The sequence below is a fragment of the Mugil cephalus genome, chromosome 20 (assembly GCF_022458985.1).
Source record: "Mugil cephalus isolate CIBA_MC_2020 chromosome 20, CIBA_Mcephalus_1.1, whole genome shotgun sequence".
NCBI classification, from domain to species: Eukaryota; Metazoa; Chordata; class Actinopteri; order Mugiliformes; family Mugilidae; genus Mugil; species Mugil cephalus.
In genome coordinates this window covers 19,441,649-19,459,572 of record NC_061789.1, presented here as the reverse complement: position 1 = coordinate 19,459,572, position 17,924 = coordinate 19,441,649, and the positions used below count along the sequence as shown (strand labels likewise).

Genomic DNA, 17,924 nt, shown 5'->3' with positions numbered 1-17,924 from the left:
TAAAACTGAGTTTTAACCTTCAAAACAGCCAAAAAGTGAGGCCAAAAAAGTGAGGACTGGCCAAAATGTCCTCACTTTGCACAAATCTGATGGTATAAAAGTTAAACTGGTTCTTGGAAAGATAGCTATACAATTACATGCACACATGCACACACACACTCACACTTGTTTGGAACCACATGCTTTCTGTCATATTGCATTGGGAATCCAGTACATATCACTTATAATCATGTTCACTAGTATTGTGGTGGAGGTATGTGTGAGCAAACATGGCAGTAATAACGTCGAATCCACAGATATTCTCACATCTTCAAGTCGTTTTCCTTTCGTTTCAATTTTCAAAAGCGTCACTGATTGTTGTCGTTGTTAGGTGGCTAAGTGTTTTGTTTTTCCTCCAAGCTGACATGGAAGTGAACTGTGGAATGGAAACGGATGTTGCTATGTAAAACCACATAAATGGGGGACACCCAGGCATGTTGAAACACTGTCAAAGGAACTCCCATTTACTTAGTCGTCTTAGTCATACAAATTGATGCTTTACAGCTGGTTGTCATGGTTTCATGACAAGTTTCCACAAGAGGGCCTTATCCCATTGCAATGTGGGTAAACAAAGTTCAGCTTCCATGGAAATCCAGAGGTGCAGAGAACCTGTTTACTGTATGGAAATGGTAACAACATTGAAATGTATTAGCCATATCTCCAGGAACTACAAACTTTCATTATGACTGCGCATCATAAAGAAACAGGAGTGACTGCAAAGTCAAAGTACAAAAGGCCATATAGAATATATTAAACAATATTTATTACAAAAGTCTAACAAACAAAATATTACATGTAATGCCTCTAAGTGGGGTTTACATTTGTCTTCATTTTTGTGCTGATGTTTCTGGTGTAAAAATATACATGTGCTTCATCTTAACAAAGACTTCTTAAAACTAAATTATAAAGACTTATTATTAAATTATATAATTACAAAGCGTATTGTACATAACAAATGTAGTAGTAACAAGCATTTCTGATGGCACTGAGTGGCTTTAGCTCACACAGAGTGTGAAGTGTCATAGCTTTAAAAACAACTGCACCATCTCAAAGCATCGTGGTATTGCCACTCTGTAACTTACTCAGTTACACAGTACATACAGCTGGCTTGTATATTGCTTCATAATATTGGCCACCATCAACTTACACAGCAGCCTCTGGTATATATTGCAGAGGTTTAAGTCACATTAAGAGTCCTTGGGGTCATTTACAGGGAATGAGTCGATCCACTTCTGTGTACGTGCTAGACACTGAGCCCAGTTATACAGGGGCCGGTACTGGAAGTAACGCTGGGCTTTGTCAGTGCTTACTGTGAAGGTGGTACTAGCCACAGCCAGGGTGTAACGGTTCAGCAGCGGTGTGTAGTTATATACAGGGCTCATTATCCAGCGGAGCAAGTCATTAACCATAGCCAGGAACCAAAGCACTACTGCAGGCATGCGGACCTTTCGGAAGTTAAATCTGGATAGCAGTGTCATGTTGAAATCCTCGTAGCTTTTGTACGGTGAGTCATCGTAGCAGAAGAAAGCTTCTCCTCCGACTGTCTGCGGTCGTTCTCTCAAGGCTTGGGCTGCCAGTACATGCATCCAGGCCACGTTGCCTAGAAACACAAATGAGTGGGTGAATGCCAGATTGTAGTAGAGATACTGAAACGGTAAAGTAATAATAGTAGTAGCCAGTCTGGATGATGTAAAAAGAAAGGGAGCTCTCAAAAAAAAAAAAAAAAAAAAAAACTTAAAAAACAAACAAATTACTAATAATAACAACAACAGTTGTTATTACAAATTAAGGAGTGACATTAAGTACTGTATGAGGCAGAGAGACAGAATTATATTAGAATATATTTAATAGTTAAAAGATAAACTAAATGTGATCAGTCCGAAAAGTGTTTTCTGTTACTACTACATTATTGAGCCATTAACATGTAACTGGTGTACGGTATTTTCCAAGTTCAAATATGGGGATTTTCATTGCTAAGGAAACTTGTAGTTGGTACATCTGTCAACAATAAATAGGGTTATGTTTGAAATATAGATTTTTAAATAAATAAGTAAATATCGTAGTCAACAAGTGTTTCGGAAATGTTAATGATTTGGGGAAAAAAAAATCCCGTACATATATGACTTACAACCATACAGAAAAAGAAAAACCTCTAAAACCTGCTAATGCTTCAGTAAGAGTGTGTGAGTTAATGTGCAGTTACTTGCATCCAGACACGGATGCATCTCTTGATTAATTATCTGTCCGCAATGTTATAATACGGAATTGCTTAAAATAATCAACTGTACATCACTTGCACAGCAGCTGCTGCTACAACAAATACAAAATTCCCCGCGGCAACGTGGGTGGCAGCCTTCTAGTTATTTCTTACTTGTTTTTTTTAATCAACATTTGTATATAAATATGAAAATTTACCATCTGGGTAGGCAGGAGCCTCCTGTTGGATAATTACTGCATGGATTATCTTTCAGCTGGCATTAAGTTATTTAACCCCAACTGATCCAATGAGTAGCTTCTCATTTCTTAAACAACCATGTGGAAAGACTGTGGTTGTGGAAAAGATGTTAGTGTGTTTGAGAAGGGTCTAATTATTGCCATGCATCAAGCAGAAGGGGACTGAAGCAGAAACTACTAAAACTGAGTAGAACTGTCGAACACATTTTTAAAAACTGGAAGGATAGCAGGAAACCATTGTCTTCCAGGAAAAAAATACTGGGTGAAAAAAATCTTGATGGATGGTGATCAGCGATCACTGAAACGTTTGGTGAAATCAAACGAAAGAAAAACAACAATAGAACTCAGGGCTCTGTTTAATAGTGAAAGAAAGAGCATTTCCACATGTATAATGAGAAGTAAACTCAATGGATTGGGACTGAACAGCTGTGTAGCCTCAAGACAACCACTAATCAGTGAGGCTAACTGGAAAAAAGGCTTCAATTTGGTAAGGAGCATTGGACTCTGGAGCAATGGAAGACGGTTATGTGGTCTGATGAGTCTAGGTTTACGCTGTTCCAGAGTGATGGGGCATCAGGCTAAGAAGAGAGACAGACGAAGTGATGCGCCCATCATTCCTAGTGTCTACGGTACAAGTCTGTGGGGGCAGTGTTATGATCTGGGATTGCCGCAGTGCTGCAGACTCTCGAATCATCAGTAAAAGATCTTGGTAAAAAATAATGCAACACTGGACAAAAATAAATCTTCTGACATTGCAGATGCTTATCGAAACAATAGCGAATGCTGCTGTAACCAAAGCTAAAGGCGGTTCAACGAAATACTTATCTATCATTTATTCTCACATAAGCATCATCTCATGCTATGACTAAACAGGAAGCTTTTGTTTTTGTATTTTGAGGCTGATCAATAATGTTTCATCATAATAGGAAAGTATTAACTGCATTCAAAGTACTGTATAAATAGATGTTGGCAGATCTACAACCAAGAAACATGAGGAAATCTATTTAATATATTTTCTTTGGCTCTTCTTCATTTTATCAGGTGAGAAATCTCTACACTTCCTGTAAAATGTGAAGGAAGTGTCTCTGCACAACACATGCACTTCTGCTTTTGGTCCTTGTTTGAAGATGTTTATTCTTGCTCATTCGTTTTACTCACCTTTGCTCTCAGAGTTAAATACAGAACAGAGGTGAGCGTCTCAGGCAACATTCAAAAACAACTCTCATTTTTAAATCTGTGTGTAGGACTGACAAAACTAGCACTAGCATTTACCTGCATAAACTCGCCCGTGTTCAATGTGATCTGGGATGCCCCCGATAATCAAGCCTCCTCTTTGAACGGCCATTTCGTAGAAGTCTTTAATCAGCTGGTGCCCTTCGCCGTAGATCCCCGTCGGCCTCAGTGAGCACGTGAACAAAGTCTTTCCACCCTTTACCTGGACAGGAAACAATGTCAGTGTTGTGAATCAGACTGAAAAATAAATACGCACACATACTGTGGGTTAAAGGGAGGATTTTGTGGATTTGTACTGAAAACAGCAGGAATGACACCACAATACAGCCTCAAGGGAAATTAACTGCAATTCTGTGGCACGGTTGCGCATGTTTTTCAAGGCCGCATACCAACCGAACACATGGCAGCCATGAAAGCAACTGCACAGCTTCAACACTGTATTGCCATATCTTAAAATAATATACTAAAATAGTGCATACCTTGGTTCCATTTGCTTCAAGCACAGATTTCTCTGCCTTTGTCTTGCTCTTTGGATAGGCCATAGTGTGTTTCACACAGTAAGGTGTGTCTTCATTGCCCCTGTAGAAAGAGAGGTCAAACATTCAGAGAGGAGCTCAGGAACAAGTAAACAGAAAGTGTTTTCTTGACTTCTTCCCACACATATGAGGAATGAGGAATGAGGAATGCACTGAATATAGGCAAACAGACTTGCACAGAATGAAAGAGTTATATGGAGTAAAGGAGACGTGACGAAAAGGTACGTCTAGATACTGTGTTTGTTTATATACTTTTTGATGCTTTCATCTAAACGTGTCGTAACGCATCTCCTCGACAAGAGTACACAATAGTTCATTCTTACATTGTTACTTAATTGTATGACGTCAACAGAGCAAAACTGCAAAAAGTCTTCTAAGGAGCAGCTGCTGCTATACAAGTGCTATACAAGTGCAAACAGTGACTGCCGTTGGCAGGCTGGATTACACCATATTATTCAAATATGTTTTAAACAACTTAATACTTCAGAATGTAACTCAGAGCTGTGCACAATGACTTTCATATCACAAGGCGAGATCAGGAAACTAGCGGCAGCAGTGGAGATGGACACTCTGAAAGCAAAAGGCTGACCACACCTCTTATGGCCTCCACCATAGCTCTTCTTTGTCTTACTGCCCTCCACAATGTAAAAACATTTTACATTGTGTTCTACACTCAATGACAATTTCCGTGCTGCTTTTTCTTGTAATAAAATGGAATTAGCAAAATCTTGACTGGATGAAAAATGTGTGTGTGTGTGTGTGTGTGTGTGTGTGTGTGTGTGTGGGTGGGGGGTGTGGGGTGTGGGGTGTGGGGGACTATCGCGTGGCTCTGACTCACCCCATCTGTGAGCTCTCTGTTTTGTAATCTCTGTTTTTTTACCTTGCACAGTTGTTTCTGTTATGGTTTCTATACACACCAAAAATATTACGCTATTATTCCAGAAAGAACATGTCTGTACTAGAATGTCACTAAGGAATGATTTGTATGTCAACAAAGGTTGCTGACACATAAATTGCCGGCTGCTGGTGTGACAGTTACAGGAAAAAAAGCCAAAAGGGAATTTTATATGACCACAGTATTAAAATTACATCCCCATGTGTTTTGTCAGTGGTACCATCCAAGACGGTGCTTGAACGAAAGAACTAAAGTGTATTATTTGTATCACTATCAGATTCTACATGTACGCTTTAGTCCGATTTATGTTTATCTTGTTCCCTCTTCTCCCTCTGTTTCTGTCTCTACCCCGCTGGGCTTCGGCAGATGGATACCCCCGCCCCCCCCTACCATGAGCTGGGTTCTGCTCAAGGTTCCTTCCTGTTACAAGGGTTTTTTTCCTTGCCACCGCCGCCTTCAGGCTTGCTCTGGGGGTTTCAGACTGGGTTTCACAACAGGTTTTGTAAAGCTTTGAGGGAAAATGTTGCACTTTAACAATACACCCGCAAATGGGTGCATATGCCTCCGTTCTTCCATGCACTCTGTCTTTGTTGTTATAAATTTGTCTTATCGCTTCACGCATGTGTGGATTCTCTTTCTTGATTATAAATCCTTGGGGATTACTAAAGGTGAGCCTACAAACAAACGAATTACTGATCCGGTTTTTACATAATGCTACGATGACTACTGGCGAAGCAGGTTTCCATTCAACGGCTGCAATGACGGCCGCAACTTTATGTAACACGCACCTCTCGAACCAGACAATCTCACGCAAAACGCTGGGTGGACAATGTTTTGCGTGAGTCTGAATGTTGATTCGTTCCACAAAGCAAAAAACAGAATGACATAAAAGCGCCTTGATTAGATCACAGGGTACGTGATGTTTTGTGTACTATGAACTCCAGCTGATTATATCTTTTCAGTGCAGGCCTCTGGTTTATGTGATGGCACAGTCAGGAAAAGAAGAGCAGAAGGAAGCAAGACAGCAGCCACAGAACTCAAACTGCATGAACCCAAGCTTCTAAATGGGCGTCTAAATTACTACCATGTGGCTTGGTAAGGAAAACAATTGGATTTGCACACTGAGTCACCCGGAAAACAGTACATAGCTCAGAGTGAACAAGTAAACAGAACTATATATTTTCTTAGTGTCACCTCTTAAAGGGGTGTCCATCAATGTTGGGACCAATGACTTCCATGCTGCTGGTGTAAACCAGGCACTCGATGCCGCACTCCACACAGGCATTGATCACATTCTCAGTTCCTGAGAGGAGAGAAAACACATTATTTAAAATGTTAGTTTGAGAAGATAAGAGGTAGGTAGCTTAGCCAAGAGGACACTGATCTTGGCTGGCTGCATAAGGACAGATGGAACCTGTAGTTAATTTAAAAGAGGCATGGCACCCATATGTTTTCTGTGTGGCTGACGGGAAAGTGCGTTTTTCTCTCCACAAAAATCTTCCCTCTGTTATCAACGGTGAACAAGCAGTGGAAAAAAATGTGACCGGAGCAGAGGAAAAAAATACATCTCATTCTGGTATTTAATATTTTTTCCAACTCCTCTCAGTTTCTTTTATTGAAGCTGTTTTGGACTTTAGTTAGCCGACAGGTACAAGCTGTCCTTTCTGGAGGAAGATGAAAAGAAACTCTGATAAGTGTGTGTACTGATGACGTGTGACAAGCAGCAAAATCCCGATGGACGCGTTTAAAGCGTTACAGCTAAATAGGAAAATATTTAATATAACTTGATAAAAAAAGCGCCTAAAAAGTGCATGTGTGTTTACATGTGGAACGGACATGTTCCACATGTGTTTTCCCGGCTGGGACATGGTGTCCTGCGTTAGTTAAAACTCAACCATGGTTTGTCTTTGGCATGACCTACAGCTCTGACTGCATACCGAGTCTTAATACAATACAAAGAGGGAAAGACTGAGATTTCTGTCTCAAAACCTGGGGGAGTTACCAGTAATTTGAAAAATGTTATGCAATCATCAACACAATGGACATAATATAAAAATCTTGCACTATTTCTTAACTGGATAAAACAAGCCTGAACCGCCCCTGTTGATCGAGCCAAATGTGTCAGAATGGAATTACTCTCTCCTTTCTATCACACTGCTTTAGTTTAGATAATGAATTAATTAATTCTCTGGCACTTCAAACTATTGACAGCTGAGCATCTTTTGACTGGTGAACGGCTTGTTGATTATTTCCAGATATCAACCAGGTTACATGAAATTCCAACCATTTACAAATGTGTTTTTAGCTTCATACAAAACATCTGTCAACAGATCTCACAGCCAGAGATGAATTCAGCTCCAGTATTTCCAGGACACATATTATAATGGATAAGGCTGGAGATATTTTTTTGTTTTTCTTACACGCAAACAAATACATCACAAGTGCCAAGGCCAATAATGACACACAAGGACTGTGTTCCTTCCTGATGTTGATCTGTTGAAGCAGCATGAAATTTGCAGTATTCTGCTGCAGCGTCTGCTAGTCTGCAACAAATACAGCATTTCTTCCTCTGTAGCGTGATTTGTAAGCAGCTCACACGATCCCAGCTGTGCATGATATTTGGTAACGTCGAGCCTTTTAAGGCAGCTGACTTAGCACTTTGATTATATTTAAATGACATTAACATTTTTGTGAAGGACAACCACACTGATGTGTACATGCTGACCCAAACACCTACAAAAATAGGTTTGCAGTGTCACACTCTGTCACTAGCTTTTACAAGAGGTAATCTGCATACTGCCTTTTGAAGTATTTCCGCCCACAGTGATGCCATTTCCTGAAAATGGGGGGGGGGACTTACAAAAACGTGTGGTAACAATAGGAAACGTCTGGTCTACTTACATATATGGGTATGTATATGGGTTCTACAGTTCTTTGACTTTCAACTTTTTGACAGCAAAATGAGTTTTCTAAGATTAATTGTTGTCTGGCTAGAGAAAGACCTCTCCCATACCATTTACAGATTTTATGTAACACTGGATCTCATCATTCAAATCCATACAGAACATGTTAGTCTGTTTTAGATTTGGCGAAAGGGAAGTCAGTGACATACAAACATTACATTTTTGGAAAATACCATTGTAAAACTTCTCTGTTTCTTGTGGTCATCGTCACAATTTTTAAGTAACGCCTTTGGAAACTACGTCAGTTTCCTCTGCATTAATTCCCAGCAGCCACACATTTATCAGAAACCACTCAATGAGATTTCCTTTCATTCCATTTCCTTGCAGCCCTTTGGATCAGCACTCCCTCTTCCTCACCTGTGACGTTGACAGAATGGATGAGCGTCTCTGGGATTCTGTGCCAAACATCCACCAAGCTGGCCGTGTGGATGACAACGTCAGCCCCACGGGAGGCCTCCAACACGCTGCTGTAGTCTGTGATGTCTCCTTGAATGACTACCACCTTTGTCCACTCTGAGGAATAACAGGAAGGAACAATGTCAAAACTTTGTGGTACAGCAATCGGAATGCTTTCCTAAGAATTCTACAAGGATATATAAACTCAACTAAAATAGGAAGGCATTTCCTCACTCTTTGCTTTCCATTTGTTTAAAACGCCACAAACATCTTTTAGTTACAGTGAATGATGTCACTACATCCAAATCACCCCCACACTAGACAAATTGCATACTTTTTCAAAGAGGGAATGATGCTGAGCCTTGTTATCATTTAATGAAGGTCTTTCAACCCTGGTTTATCTTAGCTGACATGTGCTGTCCTTGAATGCTGATAGAGAGGTAGGTTACATGGCAAGAGATTAGACCTTTGAACATCAGGTCTAAGATTCTGTTGCAATTCAGATACTCTTGGACTTAGAGACACTTTAATGATCCGCGAGGGAAATTAACTGGCCATAGTGGCTTAGTTGTTACAAAAAAAAATAGCTGTTATACAGCTGGATAGAGTTGAGTCGTTTGTCTGTTTCATTCTCTTTTAAATTCTAACAGTTACAGATGGAAATAGAAATAAACACTGGAAACATGACACACCAAGTCATCTCATGTTCCTCAGGCCTGTGATCCCCTACAGAGAGCGTCACAGTGACTTAGCTCTCCTACTGCTTTTAGCTGATCTGATCTTCCAGGGGATCAGACAGCACAGTCAGTCACATCTGACAAAAAACAACAAAACCTCTGTGGGTTAGAGGCGTCGGTTGTGGTCGGTATATTCCTCCCTCTGATGAGTGGAAAGGGCATTCTGGCCCTTCAGTGTAATTTACTGGATGGCATACTCAACATAATGAGGGCCTTGGAAACAGAAGAAAAAAATGTTTGTTTGGATTAATTTGTTTAGCGTGTTTTTGGACCGGAAGAGTGTTTCATCATATCTCCAATTCCGTGTTAAACACACCTCTGATAACATCTCGGGGAGTGACAACAACAACAAATTATGACAAATACACATATCCTGTGTCAGCACACAGGAATCCTTGAACTACAGGCTCAGGACATGAAAAATACGGGAAATAAATATCAGATTTTGCTGTTAGATTCTTTTTCAGTGTGGAGAAACGACACATCTGGTTCAAATAGCTACAAGTGAAGATCAAGCAAGCATGCCTTCATAACTCAATCATTTTTAATTATGATTTCCACTCCTGAACTAGACAGACACACAGACAGACAGACAGATAGACAGATAGATAGATAGACAGAGATAAAGATCTTCATCGGAAGTCAATAATACAGTAGGCTAAGTTACATACAGAGAAAGGGCTATTTTTGAAGGGGTTATCCGCATCACAAAAAAATATCTTTCATGAAAAGGGACTCATGAAAATAGATTCAAACTAAATTTCATCATCGCCGATAATTAGCAATTTCTGTGGTGTTTTCATAATAATCCTAGTCAAGAAAAAAAAAAAATATATATATATATATATATGTAGGCTAGGTTACGTTGCCGAGTCGAATAAAAGCTCCTGCAATGAGTAACCGGTTGGGTCACCTCTTTAAAATCAACGCCAATGGGCCAAAATTAAATTAAGGTTGAAACTGAATAATTTCACAGTGCAGCTCTGTAGCTCATTTTAAACATGAACAGCAAAGCGAGATGATCCGCCACGCCACCGCTCGTCTTACCTGTGCTGAATCCACTTAAATCCGACTCTGTGTGCTTGTCAAACACCCGGACCTCCGCCAGTCTGTCCTCCTTCTCCAGCAAGACCTTCAGCAGGTGCCTGCCGAGGAAACCGCAGCCTCCGGTGATCAAATATACGAGGGTTCGCTGGTTTTCCGACATGCTGAACGCTGCGCTGCACAGACTCTGGCGCAGACCGAGTCCAGCAGCGTAGTCTACCCTGCAGCTGTCCTTCTACGCTACGTCATTGAGGCGGAGCTAAACTCCGCCTACACCTCCCTTTAAAAAAACAAACAAAAAATAAAATTATTCTTCCACGGACGTTTAGTAGAAATGTTAACATATTTGGTTTGGAAAGCACACGATTCCTATTACGCTTTGTTAGCCTAGCTAGTAAAAGTTATAATAACAATGCATTCACTTACCATTCAGAGCAATCCTTCAAAACCGCCTTGAGACCAAAGCTTGTGCTTGTGAATTAGATACACTATTGTGATTTGAGCCAAGTTGTTAGATATTGGGAGGACATTATAGATTTTACATAATATCCTCAGTGGCTCCATGTGGTAAAATTACTGAATATACGGTACAAACGGAGATTAAATTTAGTCCCGTTTGGCAGGCATGTAAAGTCTCTCTCACTCTTCTGTCAACGCAGCTGCCAAGTTGACAAGTGAGTGATTAACTTGCTCTTCTCAATACTATGTGACCTTTGATGACCAAATTCTACTCAGTCAGCCCTTGAGTGAACCAAATGTGAAGAATTTCACTTTCTGTTCCGATTATAATAAACATCTTTGTTCGTGAATACGGGCTTGATGAGCTCAAGAATGATAGAATCTGAGATGTTCAGACATGTAAGACCTACGTTTTGAGAAGAGGATTCTCTGGTTGGTTGGAACTAACAGACCTGTTTTGGATCTGTGGTTTATGGGTTACTTGCAGCCCTTGAACTTCACAGTCAAGGCCATTACAGATCAGACAGTAATCAGGAGGCACGAAGAATGCTGGTCAAAGTTCAATCTTAGCATGCCATCTAAAAAGAAAGCTGGACAATATAATAAAATGTGGAAAGGACAAAAGTTTGGGGGATTTTCATGCTTTCAGATAAAACATCCGGGGGAGTACGTGCCATACAGTTTGAAACAGCAGAAAGAAATTCTCATAAAGGTCCCAAATGAAAGGGCAGGCAATCAAAATTTCTGGCATTGCTCCAAGGACTGAAACTTCAAAGATCAAAGTGGACAAAGCAGAAATATATATATTTTTTTATCCCATGCACCCTTCTTTCTGGTGCCCTACATTACCAACAATGCAACTCGAGCAGCAGCTAATGGAGATTCAGAGATTAAATAGTCAAAGTCTCACACAACTTTAAAAGACAATACATCTACTTCTAGAATCATAAAAGCCGGTAACAGCTTTCCCATATCCGGAAGTGTTTCATGTAAATAAGACTGCGTAAAATATTTGTCCGCAATTGCCTTCTCGCCCGAAACAATGACACACGGTTGTTGATAACATTACTACTCTCAGGCAAGGGAGTGTCCTGGTAAGAGACGTGCAATGTTACATGGCCCCCGAGTATATGGGTAGGATGTATTGCACAGAGGAAAGACGCGTTTGTCCGTCAGATGAGATTTTTTCAACTGAGGTCACCATCTGCTCTGTGAGCTTTATCTTTCCTCTTCCCATTGTCGTCATTCAGTGACTTACAAAATCTAGTTTTTTTTTTTTTAGGCCAGATTTCAACACTTCCTTTTGTGTAAAGGGAAAAGGTTACAGAACACTGATCTCTGCAACACAGCTTCCGGGTGTCTACATTACCTGAATCTCAGTATTTCTAATGGTAGCACACACAGTTAATGAAGAAAAACATCAACATTTTCATTTATTTAAAAAATATTTTAATGCACCATTAATAAAGGGTCCAACGCATTAATACAAGAGAAATATTGCAAATAATATTAAAATAATCATCAAATTAAAAGGAAAAACAATAAAAAATAAATGAATGGAAGGTATGTACATGTTTCCTCCTCATGGAGAGAGGAAAAGGAACAACATATTTACAACTTGGAATCTGTGTGTTTCTACGAGAAACAAACACCTCTACAATATTTACATGTACTTCTTAGTTTTTTTTCCTTTCATCTTTTTATCCTGTAGTAAAGAGAGTTGCTTTGTACTGAAAGGCTTTCATAGCAACAAGAAATATCTTACATGTTTTCCTGTTTGGGAGGGAACAAAAAAGTAAAAGAAGTCTAGTTAAAAGTTCAACATCTGAGTTAAACCTTGGACGGCCAGAGCCATTTGAAAAACGGGAACAAACCAGGGTCATAGACATCCCTCTGTCCATAGCACATCAGATAACTGCTGAAGTTACGCTATCTAACAGGCAAAAAGACACTTTCACCCATCTACACCGCAAACAGTTTGTAAGCAGGACATCTGTTTGCCTTAAAATGGTAAAGAGATGTTTTTATATGGGGGACAACTACAGAGGCAGACAAAACAGCAAAAGAACATCTCCTAAACTAAACATTTGAATAAACCTGACCTAATCAAACAAATGTGCCTTGTAAAAACATCTGTAACACACAGAAGGACTAAGTTAAACACTGACGACACATTATTACTAGGACTTGCAGGAGATTGGTGGTGACCATTACAGAAAAAAGAAAAAAGAACTTACAGAAAATGTTTTTGCCAGCTGCTGAAACAGGAATCTAACATTTGCTTGATGGAACAAAATATGTGAATTGGAAAGAGAAGTTCTCCATTTGAGACCTTTGGTTGACTTAGGTGACAGTTAAAAATGTACTAGCAATGTCAGTAAAGCCAAGCATCATTGTTCACATTCTCGCTTGTGTACTTAAGAACTTGAAAACTATATTCACGAAGGGATGTGTATATATATATATGTGTGTGTGTTTAAAAAAAAAAAAAAAAGGATGTAGAACATCCTCATGTCAATTGTTGCACATTTTCCTGTTTGAGAGCGTGCAAAAAAAATTAAAAGTTTAACATCCAAATTTGGACGGCCATTGCCATATTGAGAAGAAAACATAAGCGTCACGGAAGGAACAACAACTACACAGACAGAGAGAGCCCACTAAACACTCAAGGAATTCTCCATACGAGACCTTTTGTTGACTTTGGTCGCTGATATATATGCCTTTAACAACCAATGCATACAAGCAAACATCATTGTTAAACGGAGGAGAACTGGACAGTGCACCAACAAAGGGGCCCATATGAGAAGGATATGTTCTCATTTGCCTGGAAGTAAGCAAAGATGTGCACATATATAAATAGTTAAAAGCACACGCATCAGTGTCCATAACCTTGGGGAAAAAGCAATAAAATTATATTTTATAGTCTATGTTGTGACATTAATGCAGGCAAAATTTTGCAGCCATGTAAAAAAATAACGCATCTGAAATTGAACACATATTTCCAAGGTGGGTTACTCTAATCCGGACATAAAATTATGACAAATCAGGAGAGTAACACAGAGCAGAGAGGGATAACAACAGTTTTATAGGGCTGGTGAATCAAAGCCACTGAGGACAGTGGTAGGTACACTGGAGCTCCTTTCACTGTAAGTCACTTACAGCTAATGCAACTAAGTAACGATACCATTAATAACAGCAATAGTAATATTATTATATAATACTATGAAATGAAATAAAAAAAAAAAGCTTCAAAACAACCCTCACTCTTGAAAATTTGCATAACTTAAGACCAAATTGATTGAATTTTGACGTCTTAAAAGTGCGCTTAAGGTGCGCCTTTAAAAACCCTGAATTTGTCTGGTATTCCTGTGCGTCTGTGTGCGGATCTTTAAGGGAGGGTAGGTGAAGGAGGGGTTTGACAGTAGACGAGTCATCCCAGATTGTGGGAGCTGATCTAGACACAAAATATCTTGTTTTTTTGTTTCAGTATTGTCTTTCATAGTTCAACAGCTTGCCTGGAACGTAAGACCCAATCAAGTCCAACAATACTGACACAGAGGAGTTAATGCTGAATGCCTCCTCCAATATTCACATGCCAGAGTACACGAACTCATCACACACTGGCTTGTGAACCTGCACAGTGAATGAAAAGTGTGAGTGAAAAGTGCGAGTGTGTGCGTCTCTGTTTCCTAAGAATTGTGAGCACAGCTGTGGGGTCATCCGGAGGTGGAACAGGGTAACAGAGGGGGGCACTGTTTCGACTTTACACTGAGGAAGGTGAACTGGAAGGGAGGAGGGGGGAGGGGGCTGCCCAGGCGGCTGTTGGCAACTGAAGGAGAGAAGTGCACTCACTAGTTGAGTGTCCCACGGCAGTTCTCAGTTCCACACAGGCAAGGAATCTTGTTCTCCTCCAGAGGGAACTTATAGTCGTAGGTTATCTCTTCGTTGACGGCAATGGCCTGCTTCGAGTAGATCACAATCTTTTTCTGGGACTCTATGGTGATAACCTTGGCGTAGCAGTTTGGCTAGAGGGAGAAAGCAATGAGTGAATGGTGGGCAACAACTCTAAAAATAAACTGAAACTGAGTTAGTCTTAATTTAAAACATGTGAGACTTGAGTGAGTGTTTACTGAGGGTGCCCAGACTCACAGTGCAGCAGTGGTTGATGAACCGCGCCAGGTTCCCACACTTGGTGGCATCGATAATTGTGTCATGGTCCACTCTGAACAAGTAGCTGCTACCGATGCCCTGCTGGGCGTACCGCTTCTCTCGATTGTCAGCAACCATCTGATTGGATAACATAAAAAACATTTTCTCGCTGGTGCCATGTTGACACTAAACCAATCACAACAAAGAGGTGTCACAAAGTCGTACCTGTCTGATGTTTTGACCCACATACTCAATGACCATCTCATCAGCAGCAATGGGCTCCATGGCAAACAGACCCCATTCGTGGATCCTGCTACGCCCAAAACGAAGCTTCTTCTTGCGGAACTGCGTCAGAAAAGACAGAAGACAAAAGGTTATAAAAGTCACAGTACACATTTATAAATCCTGGGTGTTCTTACAAAGGGGGAGGTTGGGTCTTTTCCTGAAGCAGCAGAAGATTAAAGTTAAACACTACGTAATGTAACGTAACTTAGTATAAATAGCAGGCCACATGTGACATAACTTGACGTGTTGCTGATATGCTGTTAGATACCAATGCAGGAAGGAGAAAATGCTGATTTAAATATTCCGGCTATAAATGCCGTCACTCTGAAATTTTGACAGTTCTAGTGAGTCCCGCCTTATAAACTGACCACTGCTCTTTGCTTTTTTTAGGTTGTTGTTGAAAAAAGGAACACAAAGGTCAGTTTCTTGTGTGTTCATTGCAGAGGTAGCCCTGTGACTTTGATTTGCACAGGCAATGGAATAAGGAATCACAAGTACCCTCTGTCAAAATAAAACAAACACACCTTTCATTAACATACTAAACTGTTATTTACACAGGGTAAGTTAATTTATTTTAGACTCACAAGTGTGCGAAAATGTCTCTTCCAAATTAAGGACAAGGCTTCTGAGGTGTTGTATGTGTGATACAGTCAGGTCTATAAATATTGGGACATCGACACAATTCTCTATATACCACCACACTGGATTTGAAATGAAACAAACAAGATGTGCTTTAACTACAGACTTTCAGCTTTAATTTGAGGGTGTTTACATTCATTTCAGGTGAACGGTGTAAGAATTACAACAGTTTGTATATGTGCCTCCCACTTTTTAAGGGACCAAAAGTAATGGGACAAATGAAAATATCATAAATTAAACTTTCACTTTTTAATACTTGGTTGTAAATCCTTTGCAGTCAATTACAGCCTGAAGTCTGGAACGCATAGACATCACCAGGCGTTGGGTTTCATCCCTGGTGATGCTCTGCCAGGCCTCTACTGCAAATGTCTTCAGTTCCTCCTTGTTCTTGAGGCATTTTCCCTTCAGTTTTGTCTTTAGCAAGTGAAATGCATGCTCAATCGGATTCAGGTCAGGTGACTGACTTGGCCATTGCATAACATTCCACTTCTTTGCCTTAAAAAACTCTTTGGTTGCTTTCACAGTATGCTTCGGGTCATTGTCCATCTGCACTGTGAAGCGCCAACCAATGAGTTCTGAAGCATTTGGCTGAACATGAGCAGATAATACTGCCCGAAACATACTCTTCTCTTCCCATCATTCTGGTACAAGTTGATCTTTGTCTCATCTGTCCATAGGATGTTGTTCCAGAACTGTGAAGGCTTTTTTAGATGTTTTTTTTGGCAAACTCTAATCTAGCCTTCCTGTTTTTGAGGTTCACCAATGGTTTACATCTTGTAGTGAACCCTCTGTATTCACTCTGGTGAAGTCTCCTCTTGATTGTTGACTTTGACACACATACACCTACCTCCTGGAGAATGTTCTTGATCTGGCCAACTGTTGTGAAGGTTGTTTTTTTTTTTCACCAGGGAAAGTACTCTTCTGTCATCCACCACAGTTGTTTCCTTGCTCTTCCTGGTCTTTTGGTGTTGCTGAGTTCACCAATGCGTTCTTTCTTTTTACGAATGTTCCAAACAGTTGATTTGGCCACACCTAATGTTTTTGCTCTCTGATGGGTTTGTTTTGATTTCTCAGCCTAATGATGGCTTGCTTCACTGATAGTGACAGCTCTTTGGATCTCACATTGACAGTTGACAGCAACAGATTCCAAATGCAAATAGCACACTTGAAATGAACTCTGAATTCTTCTAAATGGGGATAATAAGGGAATAACACACACCTGGCCATGGAACAGCAGAGCAGCCAATTGTCCCATTACTTGATCCCTTACAAAGTGGGAGGCACATATACAAACTGTTGTAATTCCTACAACCTGACTGTGGACTATGGACCTGACTGTGTGTGTGTGTGTGTGTGTGTGTGTGTGTGTGTGTGTGTGTGTGTGTGTGTGTGTGTGTGTGTGTGTGTGTGTGTGTGTGTGTGTGTGTGTGTGCTTGTGTGTGATGAGCGCTGAAAACTGTAAAGTATGCATATCATTGAGCGACTACATGCTTTATATACCATAGCTGAGAGTGGCTGTACCTTGAGCTGGTTGAGTTTGAGTAGGTCAGAGTCCATGACAGCTGTGGTGCCGATGACAGTGAGGAGGCGGCGCTGCTCTGAACGTCTCTCTGACAGCACTCGGTTAACTCCCTGGGAGGCAATAGACATGAAAGAGCGTCACTGGGTATTAAAGCACAATATGACTTCATCGCATGGCCTTGAGATGCAGAGGACTGATGCACTTTGATCTGCGTTTGCAACAGTTGTGTCAGTGTGAAGCTCATTTGGAAGTGAATGAATGAGAGCTTAGATAAGACTGGAAATGTTATGCAAGGATAAAGGTTCTCTTCTATCCCTACAGTGTAGGCTAAACTAAATTTAGGCAAAATCACTTGAATACCGCTTACAGTGCATGAGGCATTACAAAACTAACTAATGCAAAGAATAAAGATTGGGGCCTTTATTTGTGATATTAAACCATCATTATTATTAAAGTTATGTCTAAACTGAATAAACCTTTATATACTCTACAAAGGACCCATACAACTAAATAATGAATGTTAAAGTAAAATGTATGAAAACATTTCAAGTGGTGATTTAGAAGATGAGAAAT

General features: G+C 40.2%; 2 protein-coding genes across 5 annotated transcripts in view; both read right to left on the bottom strand.

The window, feature by feature from the left end:
- Positions 1-780: 780 nt before the first annotated feature.
- Positions 781-10,512, bottom strand: hsd3b7 (hydroxy-delta-5-steroid dehydrogenase, 3 beta- and steroid delta-isomerase). Its single transcript, XM_047571174.1, has 6 exons — positions 10,301-10,512; positions 8,478-8,633; positions 6,352-6,460; positions 4,206-4,305; positions 3,766-3,928; positions 781-1,639 (listed from the first exon to the last, which is right to left on the bottom strand). The coding sequence occupies exons 1-6, from the start codon at positions 10,458-10,460 to the stop codon at positions 1,227-1,229; spliced, it is 1,101 nt and encodes a 366-aa protein (XP_047427130.1). The 5' UTR covers positions 10,461-10,512; the 3' UTR covers positions 781-1,226.
- The window catches only part of setd1a (SET domain containing 1A, histone lysine methyltransferase), a 22,177-nt gene continuing 14,683 nt past the window's right edge, over positions 10,431-17,924 (bottom strand). For 3 of the 4 annotated variants that reach the window (XM_047571172.1, XM_047571169.1, XM_047571171.1), the window contains exons 18-21: positions 17,351-17,461; positions 15,131-15,250; positions 14,906-15,043; positions 12,189-14,781 (exon numbers count right to left, since the gene is read on the bottom strand). In XM_047571172.1, coding sequence (XP_047427128.1) covers positions 14,608-14,781; positions 14,906-15,043; positions 15,131-15,250; positions 17,351-17,461 — 543 coding nt within the window. In that variant the 3' untranslated portion in view covers positions 12,189-14,607. Of the gene's footprint in view, positions 10,578-12,188; positions 14,782-14,905; positions 15,044-15,130; positions 15,251-17,350; positions 17,462-17,924 lie in introns of those variants that run through there. The other variant, XM_047571173.1, reaches the window with a different exon arrangement.